Below are 20,187 nucleotides of genomic sequence, written 5' to 3'. Positions count from 1 at the left end.
TTACCGCTTTAATAGAATCTCTTGTTTTCTCCCACCAGCCCACATGGGATGATTGTCAGCAGCTGCTTCAGACTCTCCTAACGACTGAGGAGAGGCAACGGGTTCTTTTAGAAGCCAGAAAAAATGTATTAGGCGCCAATGGGCAACCTACCCAGCTGCCTAACGAGATTGATGTTGGTTTCCCACTCGTCAGGCCAAACTGGGATTTCAATGCCCCGGAAGGTAGGGAGCGCCTGAAAATGTATCGCCAGGCTCTGGTGGCAGGTCTCCATGGAGCGGCCAGACGGCCCACTAATTTGGCTAAGGTAAGGGAAGTAACTCAGGGGCCCCAGGAATCGCCAACTGTGTTCCTGGAACGTTTAATGGAAGCCTTTAGACGCTTTACCCCTTATGATCCAACTTCGGAGGAACATAGGGCTACTATAGCAATGGCTTTCATTGATCAAGCGGCCCCTGATATTAGGAAGAAATTACAGAGGCTAGATGGCTTGCAGGGATTTTCGCTTCAGGAGTTAGTAAAAGAGGCAGATAAAGTATATAACAAAAGAGAAACAGAGGAAGAGAAGGAAGAAAGAAAGCAGAAAGAGCAGGCAGCCCGTGAAAGAAGACGAGATAAGAGACAAGAGAGGAATTTAAGTAAGATACTGGCCACTGTGGTTGGAGGAAGAAATATAGGGGATAGAAATGGGCAGGAAGGGCGAACGGCAGACAGAAGGCGACCATTAGACAAGGACCAATGTGCCTACTGTAAAGAAAAAGGACATTGGGCGAGAGAATGCCCTAAGAAAAAGAATGGAGGAAGGCCAACCAGAAACAAAATCTTAACATTGGAAGAAGAAGACTAGGAAAGTCAGGGCTCGAACCCTCTCCCCGAGCCCCGGGTAACTCTTAAAGTGGAGGGGGAACCTGTTCAATTTTTGGTAGATACCGGAGCCCAGCACTCCGTCCTTCTCCACTCAAAAGGTCCTATCTCAGCTAAAAGGTCATGGGTACAAGGAGCCACTGGGAATAAACAATATTCATGGACCACACGAAGGACAGTAGATCTTGGGATTGGACGAGTAACCCATTCATTTTTGATTATTCCGGAATGCCCCTATCCTTTGCTGGGAAGAGATTTACTCTCCAAAGTAGGGGCTCAAATCCACTTTCAGCCAGAAGGTTCCACCATAACTGATAATAAAGGAAGGTTACTTCAAATATTGACTATGAAATTAGAAGATGAATATAAATTATACAAGCAGCCTTCATCCTCACGAGTTAATGTTACAGATTGGGTAACTCGGTTCCCTCAAGCCTGGGCAGAAACTGCCGGAATGGGGATGGCCAAAAATCGGCCCCCGGTGCTAGTGTAACTCAAGGCAACTGTCACCCCAATAATGGTCCGTCAATACCCCATGAGTAGAGAAGCCAAAGACGGTATCCGTCCCCATATACAGAGGCTACTAGACTTGGGCATCTTAATAAGATGTCAATCAGCATGGAACACCCCTCTCCTGCCGGTAAAGAAACCAGGAACAAATGATTATCGGCCGGTGCAGGATCTACGAGAGGTAAACAAACGGGTGGCAGATCTCCACCCCACAGTTCCAAACCCTTACAACCTCCTGAGCACTCTTCCACCTCAACATACGTGGTATACTGTTTTGGACCTTAAAGATGCTTTTTTCTGTTTAAGACTCTCTCCCCTGAGCCAACCCTACTTTGCCTTCGAATGGAAAGATCCAACATCGGGAATGTCTGGTCAGCTGACATGGACACGGCTACCTCAGGGATTCAAGAACTCCCCGACCATCTTTGATGAAGCCCTCCATCAGGATTTGGCATTATATAGAGAATCAAATCCCCAGGTAACATTACTCCAATACGTTGATGATATTTTATTAGCTGCTGAGACCCAAGAAGATTGTATCAAGGGTACTGAAAAACTGTTAACGGAACTTGGAACCCTGGGATATAGAGCCTCAGCCAAGAAAGCACAAATATGCCAACAACAGGTCAGTTACCTGGGGTATCTATTAAAAGGGGGGCAAAGATGGCTCACGGAGAGCAGAAAGGATACGGTGGCCCAAATTCCGGCTCCCAAAAACGCCAGGCAGGTTAGAGAATTTTTGGGGACGGCCGGATTCTGTAGACTATGGATTCCAGGGTTTGCTGAGCTGGCAGCCCCATTGTACCCCCTAACCAAAAACAGCACTCCTTTCGTTTGGGGCGATAAGGAACAACGGGCTTTTGACCAAATCAAACGAGCTTTACTTTCAGCTCCAGCCCTAGGACTGCCAGATGTAACCAAACCTTTTCATTTATATGTGGCCGAAAATAAGGGCATTGCAAAAGGAGTATTGACTCAGAAATTGGGTCCCTGGAATCGCCCAGTTGCTTATTTGTCAAAAAAATTGGACCCTGTGGCATCAGGATGGCCCACCTGTTTAAAGATAATCGCTGCAGTGGCCGTTCTAGTCAAAGATGCTGACAAACTAACTTTAGGACAAAATCTAACGATAACAGCTCCTCATGCCCTGGAAAATGTAGTCCGTCAACCACCGGATAGGTGGCTAACTAATGCCAGGATGACCCATTACCAAACCCTGTTGCTAAACTCAGATCGCATCAAGTTTGCTCCAGCCACAGGACTCAATCCAGCCACCTTGCTACCTGATCCTGACTTGGAAGGCTCCACCATCATACATGATTGTCAGGAAGTACTGGCCGCAGCACACGGCAGTAGGCCAGATCTGATGGACCTGCCCCTCCCTGATGCTGATTTCACCTGGTTCACGGATGGGAGCAGTTTCCTGGAGGAAGGTAAGCGTCGAACTGGGGCAGCCGTGGTAGACGGAAAACAAGTCATATGGGCAGCGGCGCTACCACAAGGGACCTCAGCCCAACGAGCTGAATTAATTGCCCTGACGAGGGCATTAGAGATGGCAGAGAATAAAAAAGTAAACATCTACACAGACAGTAGATATGCGTTTGCTACCGCTCATATCCACGGTGCCATTTACCAACAGAGAGGGCTACTAACTTCAGGTGGCAAAGAAATTAAAAACAAAGACGAAATCATGGCTTTGTTGACTGCACTCATGCTTCCTACTAAAGTCAGTATCATCCACTGCCCTGGACATCAAAAAGGAAATACCCCAATAATTAGGGGAAATAATATGGCTGACCAAGTGGCCCGAGAAATAGCATCGGGAGAAGTCATTCTAGGACTGTCAGATAAAGTTCCTGAAAAACCAGGCCGTGATGAAGAAATCATCCCGGCCACAACAAAAGGAACTTTGTCCCCTCAGCAAGCAGAATCCATGTTACAACAGATGCACAGATGGACACATTTGGGGACTAAAAAGATGGTAGCCTTGTTACAAAAAGCCGGGTACGAAACCCCTGGAATGACAAAATTAGCTGAACAAATTGTGCAGGAATGCGTCCCATGTCAACAGGTAAATGCTCAAAAAGGGAAACTTGAAACTGGAAAGAGACTCAGGGGGGACCGCCCAGGAACTTACTGGGAGGTGGACTTTACTGAAGTGCGTCCTGGAAGGTACGGTAATAAATACCTTTTAGTTTTTGTAGACACTTTTTCAGGATGGATAGAGGCTTTCCCAACAAAGAAAGAAACAGCTGCTGTAGTAGCCAAGAAGATTTTAGAAGAAATTTTTCCTCGATTTGGAGCACCAAAGGTAATAGGGTCTGATAATGGTCCAGCCTTCGTCGCCCAGGTAAGTCAGGATGTGGCCAGATATTTGGGGACTGATTGGAAATTACATTGTGCATATAGACCCCAGAGTTCAGGTCAGGTAGAAAGAATGAATAGAACTCTAAAAGAGACCCTAACCAAATTGTCCTTGGAGACTGGCGGTACAGATTGGACGGTGCTCCTTCCTTTAGCCCTGTTCCGGGTTAGGAATACACCTTCCCGGTACCATCTTACTCCTTTTGAGGTGCTATACGGGGCCCCACCTCCCCTTCTCACCTTAGGAGAAGAAATAAAACCAGACTGTCAAAATAACACTGACTTGTATGCTAGGCTATTGGGACTCCAACTGGTCCAAAAGGAGATATGGTCCCAATTCGCCGAGGCCTACCAACCGGGAACACCGGGAGAAACTCATCCTTTCCAAGTCGGGGACTCCGTATACGTCCGTCGGCATCGAACCCAGACGTTGGAACCTCGATGGAAAGGACCATACACCGTCCTCCTAACCACCCCAACGGCCATAAAAGTGGACGGCATCGCTGCCTGGATCCATGCTTCACACGTGAAAGCTGCACCAGCGGCGGCATCATCAGGATGGCAGGCCCAAAGAACCGACAACCCGCTCAAACTCAAGCTTCTACGAACCTAAGACTTATAATTTTGGTTTTACTGCCTTTACTGACTGTAAGTGATTTTAGCCCTCACCTGCCCCAACGTCTAACTTGGCAGGTAATTTCTCAAACTGGAGATATAACCTGGTCCATTAGCCATACTGCCCCTCCCTGGACCTGGTGGCCAGATCTTTTTCCTGATGTCTGTAAACTGGCCATAGGAGCTCCCTTTTGGGATCTAGAGAGTTATTATGATCAGCATAATGCTCCGTCCCAACTTCTAACTAAAGCTGATTACTCCAGAGAGGGTTGTAAAAACCAGGTCCGAAGAAGTTGGCTCAGAACCCTCTCCTTCTATGTATGCCCCGGGTTCCATCGCCCCCGATCCCTGAATTATAAATGTGGGGGAACTGAAAATTTATATTGCCAAAACTGGGGATGTGAAACCACAGGAGATACTTATTGGAGACCCACCTCAACTTGGGATTTTATTACAGTAACAGCCAACTACACTCATACTTCTTATAGGGGTCCCCGACCCATCGCCCCCGAATGTTCAGGATGGTGCCACCCCCTCAAAATTTCCTTTAGTAATCCTGGAAAAAGAGATAAAAAATGGGTAAATGGCCACTCATGGGGCATTAGATTTTACAAGAATGGATATGATTTGGGAATATTAATGACCCTTAAGCTAAAGATTGAGACTCCTGCTCCTATATCAATAGGCCCAAATCCCGTACTTGGCCCCCCTTTGCTTCCCCCGGCCCCTTCAGCTACGTCAACAAAGAATGAGACTAATGAAACCTCTGGATCCAAAGAACCCACAGTTAAGCCTGGGACTCCACAGGATAGGATGCTTTCTTTGGTGCAGGCAGCCTTTACGGTCCTTAATGCTACAAACCCGGAGGCTACAAAATCATGTTGGCTCTGTTATGCTGCCCCTCCCCCTTATTATGATGCTATAGGATATAGTTCTAATTATACTAATGTCAGCTCCCCGGACCATTGTCGATGGAAACAGAAAGGGAACAGTAAATTAACTCTGTCTTCGGTTTCTGGAAATGGTACTTGTATAGGAACACCTCCCCAGTCCCATCGACACCTTTGTCATGATTTCAGCCTCCCTTCAGGCTCGGGATATCTTGTACCTCCCCAAGATGGATGGTGGGCATGTAACACGGGGCTCACCCCTTGTGTCTCTCTAGAGGTTCTCAACAATTCAGCTGATTTTTGTGTGCTAGTGCAATTAGTTCCTAGACTTATCTATCATTCAGATTCGTCCTTCTTAGATGAATACGAGGGAAAAACAAGAAGGAAGAGAGAACCTGTAACCCTCACATTGGCTGTCCTTCTAGGACTAGGAATATCTGCCGGGATAGGAACAGGAACCACAGCCCTCATACAACAACCCCAGTATTATGCAAGTTTAAGACAGGCTGTAGACATCGACCTTCGAGCATTAGAAAGTTCCATAACTCAACTAAAGGAATCACTCACCTCACTTTCAGAAATGGTGTTGCAGAATAGAAGAGGCCTAGATTTGCTGTTTCTTAAAGAAGGGGGATTATGCGCCGCTCTAAAAGAAGAATGTTGCTTTTATATTGATCATTCAGGAACCATTACCAAAACCATGGATAAACTAAGGGAACGCTTAGATAAAAGGCAAAGGGAGAGAGAAAACGAAAAAGGATGGTTTCAATCATGGTTTGATAAGTCCCCCTGGTTTACCACCTTAATCTCTACTCTGTTGGGACCTCTTATTGTTTTATTGTTGATTTTAACTTTTGGACCATGTGTTCTAAATCGCTTGATAGCATTTATTAGAGAACGTATCAGTACTGTACAAGTTCTAATGTTAAGACAACAGTACCAAAGTTTACGAACAGAAGGTTGAGATTCCATGATTGGAATCAATAGTCACAAGAAAAAGGGGGGAATGTGGGACTCGAGAGACATTGTTCCAGCTAATGATTAAGAACTCTCCAGACAATAGGGGCTTCTTAGACAATGGGTGAATTTCCAGGATGTCCGGCCCCCTTCCGAGAAGGAGGGAGATAACAAAATGTAAAAAAGGTGTCTGTCAAAGACCAATCAGGCAGCTGGGGACAAGTTCCCTCTCTGGTCCGAGCCTAAGCCGGGACCAATCAGCAGGAGAACACAACCAAATCTATAATTTACATACGGGGAAGTGGGAACCTATAAAACTGACATATTCGCGCCCAAAAGGGTTCCTTCTTCGACCTCCTGCGTGAGGACCAAGGAACCCCGGTGCACTGGCCTTCAATAAACCTCTTGCGTTTTGCATCGACTTCCGACTCTTGTTGTTTCCTGGGCGAGTCGAAACTCCTAGGAGACCGTGCAGGTCTAACAGTATAACAGATTCCCCCAGAAATCAGTTAGACCTAGCTTTAATAAGGGTCCACTGCTTATAGTGACACAATGTTTTTTAACATGTTTCTGATTCAGTTTTCCCATCCGTAAAATGTGGATAATACTAATAGCCACCTCATTTACTTAGAGTCAGGAATAAAATCATTTATACAGGTTCTGGGCCCATTTAGCAAATAGAAATGATTACACGATGATGATGATGATGGTGGTGGTGGTGGTAATATTAAAGGGGGGAAAAATCACAAAGCCACAAGATTTAGGATACAGAAGTGTTTATTGAGATAAAATAAACAGATCATACATAGCTCCATAATTATTATCATAAATATTAATATTAGCCTTATGATTAAGTAGAAATATCTTATAATGTTTCTATAAATAAACCCATATTAGTAAAATGACATAAATAAGTCAGGTACTTATAACAATAAATTAATTCATAAATATAAATTATTGATTATGGAAATGAAATTATTTAGGGGCTTTTTCCCTAAAGAGATGGGAAAGTAATCTTTTTTGTGGGGAAATAGACAACTGCTTAAAAATTAAATTTCTGTTTATAAAACACCAACTACGATAAAATGTTATCTATTAATAGATCTCGTTATGCTTGGAAGGTCTGCCTTCTGGTCGTATGGATACAAGTGACATTGTTCTCTTTTTTAAGCTAAGCAGGGGTTTGTTTAGAATCCACACAGGACTGTGGAGTTTGGCGTCCCCTTTTTCTTTTGTTAAAAGAAAACCTCAGGGGATCTTATTGTTATTTCTAACAGGCAAGAAGCATTAGTTATCCATTTCCGAGCTTTGCCCTGGTCAAGTGCATTCATTTTTCAGGGCCATAAACAGCAAATTCAGTTCTCCAATTACTTTGATCTCTCCACTCTCTCCAAGCTGTGAAAATAAGAACACACAAGTATTTCAGCATTTATACCATGTTTTCTAAAGAGAAACGAATTAGAGGGAGATGAGATGGTTAGGTTGCTGGGACAGAAACCAAGGTTTAGCCTTTTGTAAAAGATCAGTAATAATACCCTTTTAGCAAGTGTACGTGATTTGCCAAAGACTTTAAAAGTATGGCTATCTGAACTGAGAGGGCACCTGTGGGCATCAATCTAAGCTGATGATGTTTCAAACCACTTCCTAACCAGAGCAAGCAGATAGAGGCTGTGCTGGGATCTGGGGGACCCAGAGTGCCACTCATCCTCCTTGCCCTACCTCCCAGGCCCACTACTGTCTATGACCAATCAGTTACATATAACCACTTAGTTCAAACAGCCTTGAATCCAAACTGCACATTACCAATACACATGGGCTTTTTCTGTTTCCACTTTCTTGACCGAGGGGTAGAAAAAACAGGTTTTCACATTTATGGGGAAAATACCAAATGCATCCTATCCAGTTGCTTTAAGAGTAGAGGGCCAGGTACGACTTCTAACACCCCTTCTTTCCTCCTCCTTCCAAGCAGCAGGCAAATGAGGCTTTCAAACTCCATGGGTGAGGGAACCCAGGTTCAAGTCCAAATCATCCTCCTCAGAAATTCATCTAATCTATTAAATGTGCTCAAGGTTACCTCAAAGAAAACAACAACCCTAAGTCATCACTGTCATCTAGATTGCGGTCTCCTTTCTCTTCCTGCTTTCTTCCACCATTCCATCTTTCCATACTTCCTTTGACATAAAGCCAAGAGATCATTTTTATATCTCAAAGACTCCCAAGATTATAAAGAATTTTAAAGCTTCTCTTGCCCTACTGTGTGTCATCCGTTCTGCTATAGCCTGCTCTCTGCTTTTACCTCCAGTGACGGAATTACTACCCCCCAAGACAACCCTCCCGTTTCAGACAGCGTTGACCAGTTTTTCCTCATGCTGCGATTTGTCTGAATAACATTCCTCTCACTATGCCTTCTGGAGCTGAAGGGAAAAACAAAAGCATAACCACTCTTCCACGTTGCAAACGTGAAAGTCAATTCTCTCAAAATGGATTAAAAGATTTAAAATCTGTTTTCCCACACAGATCACCAGCAGATTTTTCTCTCCCACACTTCACTTTTCTAAAGACAACAAAGTAAGCCGACATGAGGGATTTTTCAAACCAGAAGCGCAAAGTACTTCTTGGCTATAGCATGCTAATATTCAGCCCTCCACGTCTAGCTAATGATTCTATAAAAAGAGAGTTGATCTTCACAATGAAAAACAACAAATCCTTCAGTTATCAAAGGAAGAGCCAGACACGTTCATTAAAGCATGTTCAGGAAGAAAGACTTTTTATAAAAAACATCAAGATGGAAAAAAGGGGGAATTGAGGTTACGCTTGTTCCTGAAAATTCCATCAACTAGAGCCTTCATGTTTCTGAGGTTTCATTGTACCTGCTTGCCAAATCATCACTTTTGCTGCTACTAATCATACCTCTGGTTTTTGGATGAGTCACAGTTGCTGGCCTGAGCCTTCCACCATTGTTCTTTTCCTCAAATAGGCCACTTGACAGTATCTTTCATTGTCGAAATATACACTAACCTATACCAGATAGATGCTCACTAGGGCATTGTTGAAGGAGGGAGGAGACTAGAAAGGAAGGAAAATGAGAGAGGAAGAAAAGAGCGTTTCCAGCTCAGAGTATCATTTCCCTATAATGAATCCGTTACTAGTATTTTCATTCTATTTGAAACGGTGTAAAAGAAACTGGGGGTTGTTCACTTTTGCTTTTAAGTTAAAATCAATAGATATTGGGTATTATATTATAACAGTTAAATGTAGGTATCAATCATTCCAAAAATTCATCCTATATGCAAGTCCAGCTCTTTTGTTATGGTTGTTCTGGGTATATTTCTCCAAGTTTTAAATCTTCAAATGAATGACTTCAAAAATTATTTCAAATAAATTTACCCCCATACACTTTTCTGGTTTTGAACAAATGCTTCTTCAGATTAAATGAATCAGTAGGACTCTTAAATTTCCCTTAGAATTAATGAGACTAAACATAATATCCATTGCTTCTGGCCTGGACGGGATTCAGAAGACCTGCATTCTATTCTGGCTCTGCCAGTGAGTGGCATATGGGGTGATAAGATTAGATGATTTAAGTTCCTAGCCAGTTCTAGAATTCTATGATTTGCAAAATTTGGAAATTGACTTATAAACATATAGACACATCTAAACACATATGCACCTAAATAGTCAACCCAATGGCAGGAGAATCAAGTAAAAAGTCATGACATGGGGGGAAAAAAAGGAAAGAAAAGAAAGGAAAGGAAAACAACATTGTCTCTTCTAGCAAATGATTTAGCATTAACAGTTATCAGTAGTACCTTTTTCACTGTGTCCTTCAGATTCTGTACATTTCTCTGGATATTCTGGTTGTCACACTCCATATGCTACAAAATGAAAACCAGAGTAACAATTTTAACACAGCTGTACTGAAGCTTTTTGAACCTCAGCGCCCCTAAATGAGGTAAGTTACATTCACCTGGAATTAATGTGCTTAGCAATTTTGCCCACAATGACCTAGATTTCACCAGTGGCCTAGATTTTCTGAGCTCTTGAATTTCCTTGGACACCAAAGTCCAGTCATTTCTATTACATGGGACCTCACTTCACTTTTGGGAAACCCTACTGAGGTTGAAGTTTGTGGAAAGAGTGGAGTGGTTTATGCAAATCCTGTCAAGAATAAAACCATAACTGCACCTCATCAAAAATGCGTGCTCAGAACAAGAAACATACATAAAGCATCTTATGTGAACAGGGCCCTCCGCAATAAATACTAGGCCCCCTTTGCTCTGCTCACTCCACTCAAATCTTTTTTCATAGTTTTAAATGTTCAGAGGCATCGAGTTCACACACCTCTGATTTTGTCACTTCCCATATCAAAAGCGCAGCAGTCTTCACCCACCCACCACCAAATATTAAATCTTGTTTCCCTCTTTCTCTCTTTCCAGTTCCCTCCCTCCATCAACTTATACTCAGTGGATTCATTTGCACCAACTGGTATTTTTCCTTACAGCTCCCAACTCCCTTCTCATCTCACATAACCCGAATTGGTTTTTCCCAGGGACAAATAAGCTCCATGTGGTCTTTCAGACCCTGTCCATCACCATCAACTCAAAGTGTGACTCAATTAAAGCAAAAGTAAACATTCTGTGACTCCCAATGATTCCCGTAATGGTGTTACTGAGGCACTTCTAACTGCCAGCATGGGAGGGGCAACAAACGAGGGTGGAAAAGAAAAGGGCTCTATGCAGAAGAAAGAGAGAGGGTGAGCACCTGGGAGCGGGTGGACTTAGGTTGGGAAAGGAACTTACGCATTGGCCTAGCTTTTTGTTGAGCCTGGCCAGGAAGGGCACCACCTCCTGCATGTAGGGCTTGAATCTATTGGATTGGGGGAGCAGCACCTCTTCAAGGGTAAAGTTCAGCACCTGCTTCAGCATACAGCAGCGCTCCATCATCTGTTGGTGAAAGTGAAACAGCAGGGCTCATATTAGGCGACATTCAGAAGACCCAACCCATCCTCACCAACGCTCCAAATAACCACGAGTGGCATCATGCCTATGGCTTACCTTGACTCCCTGGAACAGTTTGGTCCCAATGAGACGAACATCTGTGTTGTTATCTACCAAACTAGCCTGGAAGAGAAGAAAAGACTAAGTGCCTGGACGTCAAGGAGCTAGAAGAAATGTCTGTAAGTAGAGCTGTACTCTATCCCCTCTCCCCAGACCAGCCACATAAGGACTAAAGAAAGGATTCAGATATGTGCATGAGTTTAAAATAATGCTCAGGTGTTGGGAGGAAGGATAAATGAGGAGTTTGGGATTAACATATACACACTACTATATATAAAGCAGATAACCAACAAGGACCTACTGTATAGCACAGGAAACTATATTTTGTAATAACCTACAAGAGAGAAGAATCTGAAAAAGAATATATATATATATATACATATATATATCTGAATCACTGTGCTGTACACCTGAAACTAACACGACATTGTAAATCAACTAGACTTCAATAAATAAATAAGATATGTGGGTATAATGTACAGCATAGGTAATATACCTAATATTTTATAATAACTATAAATCCTTAAAAATTGTGGATCACTGTGCTGTACACCTGAAACTTAAATAATATTGTAAATCAACTATACCTCAGTTTTTAAAAAAAATGGATTTAAAGCTCCTAGCATAGAGTTCATAACATAGTAAGTGCTCAATAAATGTCATTTTCTTTCTCTTCAAAAAATAAAATAAAATAAAGTAAAATAAAATAATGCTTAGAGGAATAAAGGGAAAAATAAATAGTAAGATGAGCTACTAAATGGCTCCTTTCAGGGTAAAACTCAATGTATGCATCCTAAAGGCGTACATTGGAAGATCTCCACAAAGTCTCAGAAGAGACAGAGAATATGATGGCTGGTCTACCAATAGAGATAAATGTTGGTTTCTTAAAGATTTTAGATGTGCTCTGAAGAAACTTTAAGAACTATTCAGGTTCCAGGTAGATAAGGATGCAAAAGAAAGAGAGAATGAGTGAGATGAGTACCTCATTAGCCAACGCGAAGGTACGGTTGGTGATGTAAGGCTGCTGGAAGTTGGCCCTGTCGAGCCTGCACTGCGACACAATGGGCACAGCCGCTCCTCCCTGCACACACAGGGCCATGAGGAGGAGGCAGCTGGCCGCCAGAGTCCCCATAAGGGAAGAGCTCATAGATTTCTGCTGGGCAGCCATTGTAGACAACACAAACTCGAGCAACTGGTGACTGGGGAAGGAGAACCTGGTATCAAGAGAACAAGAAGCAAAAACAACATAAAGGAAAAAAGTAAGTCTCAAGAAGTGTCACACCCAACAAACAAGCATGCATACCAAGTTTGTTGGAGGACTTACCTGTTGCTTTCAATGATTCTGCTTGTGATGGGAAGGTAGAAGATGCTGCTTTTATAGCGCCCAGGACACCAAATTGTGTGTGTGAAAAATATGACATCAGCAATTATCTAATTTCCAGTGCTGTCTTCTGAGAACTACCTAACCACCATAGGAGCCCGCAAAGCACCACTTCCTAGCTTTCCCAACTTGATACGCCAGCATTTCCATAAAACGTCACTTTTAGGGCCCAGAGGATGCTTGTACAGACAAATTCCAGAAATTTTCCAAACCCTACATACTTTTCAAAGAAAACAATTGCTTTGCTTTGTAGGTTCCAGGTTTAGTGTAATAGTTTTTGATTTCCTATAGTCAGTGAGTAAGCATTTTGGTCATGAACTCATTTTCCTACCAGCTTCATAGATTCTTATCTCATTGGAGGTGATCAAAAATAAAGCACTTACATCCTCTGCTTTAAAATAAACAGTAATGACAGTTTGAGGATAATTCCATTTTCAAAAAATAATTTTATCTCATTTTTTAAAATATGCTGAGTCCTGAAGAAGACTTACATTTTAAAAGTAACAGTATTGGCTAATCTAAGCACTGTTTTCCTCCCGTTCTGTGACTTTTTTAAAGTGATCATAACAATTATACTAGATGCAAATATACCTTAAATGTTTTCATTAAAATATAATCAATATCAATTTAAGTTTGGAAGTATTAATGCTGAACAATCTGATCGCTATTTTTCTTAACATGCAAGTATTTTAAGAATACAAGCAATTATACTTCAATAAAGATTGAAAAAAAAAGAATATAGTAAATACAGTAGTTCATCATAAAATTTTACCTGCACTACTTCTAAACAACACACAAGTCTCAAAAAAATTTTCCAAAAACCTTATAACATTTTTTATTATATATATGAAGGTCTAAAGAAGAGAATCTTGCAATTTAGTTATTACATGTAGACTTTATTAAAAATACATTGAATTCTATATAATACCTAAAAACTAGACTGAAACCCTCCCAATGGGTGGGAGCAGGGAGCAAGTACACTGATCTATTGCTAAGGGAAGGAATGTGAATTCGTGCAAAGTAGTTTGATCAGATATTTCTCTTCACAACGAGTTCAGATCAGGAACATCAAAGAAGGGATGTGAATAATTGTAGAAACTTGAGCATTTTGTGAGATGGCACAGACCTAGGCAAGGAGCCACAGTAAAGGCTTAGGACAGCATGAGGACGCTGAGCATTTGGGAAGGTGGTCTTAGGAAAAAGAGAAGGTTAAGGTGGGTAAATAAAAACTAGACCCATTGCCCACGTCTTCTTGTGGTTGTTCATGAGCCCAAGATGAGGAAACTCTTCTTTTCCAATTTCCTGTTAATAAGATATGACCATTTTTGTCCAGATCTCTATATAATTATATTAGCATTAGGGTTAAGAGTTAAGCTCTTAACTCTATGTAGAGTTAAGCCCTATGTATAGAGTTAAGAAATATAATGGATTAAATAGGCTTTTGTTTGTTTGCCTGGGAACCTTACAAACATACATAATTTTGTTCCTGGGGAAAATAAGTTCTGATATTATTGAATTATATGCTTTTTTTTTTTTTTTTTTTTTTTTTTTTTTTTTGTGGTACGCGGGCCTCTCACTGTCGTGGCCTCTCCCGTTGCGGAGCACAGGCTGCGGACGCGCAGGCTCAGTGGCCATGGCTCACGGGCCCAGCCGCTCCGTGGCATGTAGGATCTTCCTGGACCGTGGCACGAACCCGTATCCCCTGCATAGGCAGGCGGACTCTCAACCACTGCGCCACCAGGGAAGCCTTAATTAGCAGGAAGTTTTAATTAGCAGTTTTCATACATTTGCAGCCACTTGGGTTTCCTTTTATGAATTGATTGTTTACATCAATTGCCCATTTTTCTAATGGGCTTTGGTCTTTTATTGTTGTTGATGATGATTTGTAAGAGTACCGTGTATATTTTATATATTATTCTCTTTTTGGTTGTAGGCAACTCTTCTCCCAATTTGTGTCCTGTCTACTAACTTTTTCTACTTGTCCTTTGTTGAACAGAAAATGTAATTTGGATGTCATGTAAAACATTATTTTTCATTATATGGCTTGTGCTTCTCGAGGCTTTGTGTAAAAATCTCCCTCCATCCCTAGGTCACAAAGATATTCCTCTGTCTTTTCTTTCATTTACCCTATAATTTTGCCTTTCACAATCAGGTTTTTAATGCCTTTGTGTAGATGATGGGAAGTAGGGAATCAGTTTTATTTTTTCCACATAGCGAACCAGTTTTCCCAACACAGTTTACTAAACAGTGAGTCCTCTATCATATGTGAATTTCCCATTTATAAGTAGCTATCTTTGAGCTCTCTGTTTTGTTACACTGGTTTATTTATTTTTCCCTTTTTGTTCTTGAGCTAGTTCCATATTTTTTATTACTGAGGAGTGTCATTATATCTAGATAGGAAAGTCTACCTTCTTTTCTTTACTTTTTCAAGGCTGGCTTAACTATTCATGAAATTTTTGTATATATTTTACATAAATTTTATAATAGATTTGTCAAGTTTCTAGAAAAATGCAGCAGAAACTTTAGAATATCATTTAATGTAAAGATTAATTTGGGAAGAATTAGCATCTTTATAACATAAATTCATTCCATCCCAGAGCATTTACCATCTATCTCTCTTCTATGGAAGATTTTCTTTTATACCCTTTGATAGTCTTTCAAAATTGTCTCCCTGAGATCTGGTGTATTTTTTAAATTCCTAGCTACATTATAGTAGAAGTAAGATTTTAAGCTGTTATTTATCACTTTCACCTGGGTGTGAATGAATACCAAGATGGCTTGGAGAAAGAGACTATGTGGGTTACTCATCTCCTGAGAACATAAAAAGCATGTACCTTTTTCAACTTCAGTAGAGAGGAGAGGAGAGATAGAGGTACCCAGCAAAGAACAAAGCTAGAGACTGGGGTTTCCAAATGTGAACTTCCTTTACTTTTCACTTCTGCTCAAGTATAACCCTGTCAGTACCCAGGACAACTTCCTACCATGTCCACCCTCCCTCTTAACACCCTGCCCACAAAGACACTTGTCAACCATAGCCACCTTTCTCTCCTTCCTGAGGACTAAATCGTGTGAATCTGTACTTTACCTCATCTTAAAGGGAAGACTATACTCACGGGGATGTGCCATAATATAAATGAGTACAGTTTCCTCTCTAGTAATACCAAGTACTGAAATTGATTTAAATGATAGAAGAAAGCAATATTTATGCAGTTCCTCACTACTCTAGGACATAAACACAGAATTTGACATTAGCTTCTTAATGTCCACCCTCTACTGTCAGATTTTTTTTAACCCATAGATCCATCCCAGTCTCTCTTTCCACTGATTATTTTGGCTAGTAAATAAGTCTTAAAACATCATAATTCACCCTTGCTTATATCACCAGATATTCTAAATCATAGCTAATTGCCTATTATCAGTGAAACTTTTATCCCAACTCTCTAATCAGTTTTAGGATTATTAATGTTTCTCACAGTCATTTGCACAGGTTAAATAGTATTTTAAAACATGACTTTAAAAATTCATATTAAAAACTCTATGTATCTTGGTGCAGTTTAACCAGACCCTCTCAGTCTCTGATAAGAAAATTTGGGGCCATGTGAACTAGACATTTCTTATATTCTCATGACCCTGTTGAATTTGTTAAAATACAACTGATCAAACACAGTTCCAATTCCTAGGTGATTTGGTTTTAAAATATCACAAACGTCAATCCTGAGAAAATGTCCCCTTTCCCTTTTCTTTGTCCTAATTCAAAAGCTGTGTGTGCTATAAATAGGACAGAGCATCACCAATTTAGGTCAGCTGGACAAGATGTCACTCTAAATCAGTGCAAGTCTGAAATGCAGTATGTTTTAAAAGAAGTACCATTTTGTTATTACCTCCAAATTCTTATAACCAGATAAACTAAGCTAATTTATTTCATTCTGTTTAACAAATATCTGTTTTGTTTCTATTGGAATATTTTACCAAGTAAGGGTTCTTGAACCCATGTTTAATACTTTTTAAAAATACAGTAACAGTTAACGAATTGCATTGTAGTAGCCTTAGGATTAACCTGAAGTGGGCTTACCTTTGAGAGGAAACACTGAAGTACCTAAACACTGATTAGAGAACTGGAATTGAGATTGAACTCATATTAGTAAATTAACATACCTTTAGAGAACTTTGACCTACAGGCCTTTATATGAGTAGGGAGGGAATTAAATGTAAGAACCAGATGGAAATAGTATTGTAATACTTAAAAGCCTAGAAAAGGGAGGAGTTAACAATACATAATAAAGTCATAGACAGTGGGATCATCTATTAGAACATTTAGTTGAATGTGTCCAAGAGGAAATGTCTAAGTAGGTTTACCAGGAAATGGAGCAGAGACAAAGAGCTATGCACAGGTTGCTGAATGAGAGAAAAAGGGTAATTTGCTTTATTTATTCATTTCCTCATGCATTTCTTCATTGTAACATCAGCTCCATAAGAGCTCAGGCTCTATCTGGCACAGTCCTTAGAACATCCTTTTCTATGTGTTTATTATGGTTTAATAAAAGTTTTCCTAACATTCTTCAGAATCAGTTACACCTTTTCAGCAGTGACCCTGTCCACATTTTTCTCTTACTTGGGCAATAATTTCCAGGGCGGCTTCTGCTCGGTTCTGTACTTCTCAAGAAGTGATCAGTGTCGACCTTCACTATCTGTTCAGAGTTCTCTTCTTAGGTCATGGACAAAACCAGGGCCACACCTTAATTTCTAGAGCTGATCCTACACATCCCAGATTTCGTCTCTTTTCAAGCCTACTCCCTTCCAAGCACGAGAATTCCTACTTCTTTATCTTGACAACTCAATGTATTAATGACTGCCGAATACCTGCCATGTGCCTAATACTGTCTCGGGTTTTCAGAGATGCAAAATGACTAAGACATGGCCCTGGCCTCAAGAAGCTTATTAATACAACTGATTCAATAACATTTTTAATTCAACTGCTATGTCCCAGGTACTGGGCTGGACACTAGGGAGGCACAAATGAATAAGGTATATTTCTTTCCTTTGGAGCCCTCAGAGTATAATGGAGACGGTGATCACTCAAAGAGAAAAGTAATGATTCTTGTAGTATTATCCTACAAGTACAAAATAACATTAAATGAATAAAACATGCTACAATGGAATTATAACCATTACAGTAGAGGTGCCTGATTAGAAATTGATACTGGAAACTCATTCAAGACTTCAAGATGTTGAACTTGAGTAAAATTGTTAATACTATCAGTATTTGGATCAGTTTAAAGCATGGAAGAAGGGTTTCCCAACAAGAGGAAATGGCAGGGAAAAGAAACCTTGGAGATGGGGCTGGTGGAAGAGAAATGACTAGTTAGATTAGAATAGAATGATGTGGAGAAGTGATGGCAAAGAAGGGGTGGGGTAGATAGGGTAAGAGCAGCTTACGAGCAGCTTTGAATACCAGCCAGAATAGTCTAGACTTGAGACAATGGGCAATAGAGAGCCATTATGGACAGTTGTGCATGGAAGGGACTTGTATAAAGCAGTAACTTAAAAAGACAGCCTGAGAGTTACGGGAAACATGAATTGGAGAGGCGGAAACTGACCTCAAGGAGAGGAGCTAGGGGACTGTGACAGCAGCAGCAGGGGAAATTTAGCACTACTGGTGCCGTAAGAAACAATGAAGACGAAGGCCAGAGTCCAAATGCACCGGCGCCACCAGAGGGTAAGATTTAGACTTAACACTAGTTTGAGTTTGTGACACAAAATATTTTTTGAACACTTCAATTGAGGCAATTCAGTAAAAAAAAAAAAGCTAATTAAGATGTTTTAGGAACTAGTGATCCTTGAAACATAGTCCCATACACTACTGGTGACCAGTTGAATGATCTGGTAAACAACTGGCACACCCAGGGTGCAAGATGCCATATGGGGGCCCCTGAGAAGGTGCAGCCACTTAGGAGAAAAAGATAAATGGAATAGGAACCACTGACTTTGAGGGAAATCTAGGCCAAATTTGAAGGCTTCAGGAAGAATCACCAAACCGCTGCCGCTGATTATATCCGCAGCAGCCCAAAGGCTTCTAACCAACTTTCTCCTCATAATTGATTCATGAGCCCAAAGGGTCCCTTCCTGTCCTCAGGGATCACTCCTCCTCCCCCACTCTAGCTGAAATGACAGGTGGGGAACCAACTGAAGCCAAGATCAAATACGCTTCCCCCGTGGAATGGGGTGCAGTGGGGGGAAAGGATAAGAATGAGAATGCTGGGGCTGGGGAGATCGTATGTTTGGAGAGAGGGGTAAAAGGGACTCGGTGGCTCCTGGATTTTGCCCTCATAGAGATGGCCTACGCACCCAAGGCAGAGAACTGCTAGTGAAAACAAAATGATCACTTGGTTGACAAAGATTCTAGTTGCTTTGACAGCTTCTCGACAGAGCCTGAGCGACAGCGTGCACTAAGACAAAACCCTTCTGCTCATCAGACACTCAATCTGGAGGCAACTGAGTCATGAGAGCTGATTTCTTCAGCTTCAATGTCAACTGCCCTCGTCTCCACACATTCCCAACAGAGAGAAGCACGTGGGAGAGTGGTTTCCGCTGACTTTGACCTAAAGGCAGAACTTTATCCAAAAACATCAAGGACGTGACTAGAGACGTTCCTGCTTGAGGAAGATCTTTGGTGTGACCTTTTTTACTCTCTTTCATATAAACACCCAATCACAGTTCACCATTGGTCTCTTCTTCCCATTCCCAATCCTCCAGCCCCACCCAGAATCTCTCTTTTCAGGTTCCATAAGAATTGAGTTAAAATTCTTCAACTTGGCATCATCTTGGTCTCTGAATCTGATTTGTTCTGATAACCATATTCTCAGGCTGTTCTCAGCCAGCCATGAAAATGTGCTCCTGTTGGGCTTTCAGGAACTCCGCCAGATCCTTTGAGGAAAAAAGGAAGTTTGATGATGTCGGTTTAGTAGCTATTGGAAGGAAAAGAGGTGGTTTATATCTGTGGACAGCATAACACTGACTGAGTCACACACATTCTAGTCTTTCTTTCCTTTTCCTCGTTAACAATGGGGTCAATTATTCACATTTCTCAATGACTATTATCTTCAGTTAGAATGGATTTGAAGCAAAACTGTGGAATAAAAGGAGCGTGCTTTGGGACTGTCATCTCTTCCTTTCCACACCATTTCATTCACCATCGTCTCTCTCCTCTCCAGCTCCAACCTCTAGCCCAAACTGTTTTATATGCATACTAAGTGATAAATCATAAAACTAATATCATCCATAATTTTCATCTGTTCCCCCAGATTTTATCTCATTTGATCTTCATAATAACTTGTCAAATTATGTTATTCCAATTCTACAGATAAGAAATATGAGGCTCAGAAAGGACAAATAACTTTCTCCAAGTCAACTGTTACACAATGACAACTTCAAGGCTAATGAAGGGCTTTTTCCATCACCATGCTACCTCATAGTGAAGTGCCAAGCTAAATGCATCTCCAATTATGAGATTTCAAGTATTAGCAATCCGGGCAAAGGAAATACTTGGTCAGC

General features: G+C 41.2%; 1 protein-coding gene across 1 annotated transcript; it reads right to left on the bottom strand.

Annotated features, from left to right (window-relative positions):
• Positions 1-7,515: 7,515 nt before the first annotated feature.
• IL22 (interleukin 22) lies at positions 7,516-12,423 on the bottom strand. Its single transcript, XM_060165344.1, has 5 exons — positions 12,238-12,423; positions 11,253-11,318; positions 10,998-11,141; positions 10,008-10,073; positions 7,516-7,593 (listed from the first exon to the last, which is right to left on the bottom strand). Exons 1-5 carry the CDS (start codon positions 12,421-12,423, stop codon positions 7,516-7,518), a joined length of 540 nt encoding a protein of 179 aa, XP_060021327.1.
• Between the last annotated feature and the right edge of the window lie 7,764 nt (positions 12,424-20,187).

This window comes from Lagenorhynchus albirostris, chromosome 11 (assembly GCF_949774975.1).
Source record: "Lagenorhynchus albirostris chromosome 11, mLagAlb1.1, whole genome shotgun sequence".
Taxonomy (NCBI): Eukaryota; Metazoa; Chordata; class Mammalia; order Artiodactyla; family Delphinidae; genus Lagenorhynchus; species Lagenorhynchus albirostris.
The sequence above is the reverse complement of the archived record's forward strand: the minus strand, read 5'-3'. Positions and strand labels throughout refer to the sequence as shown.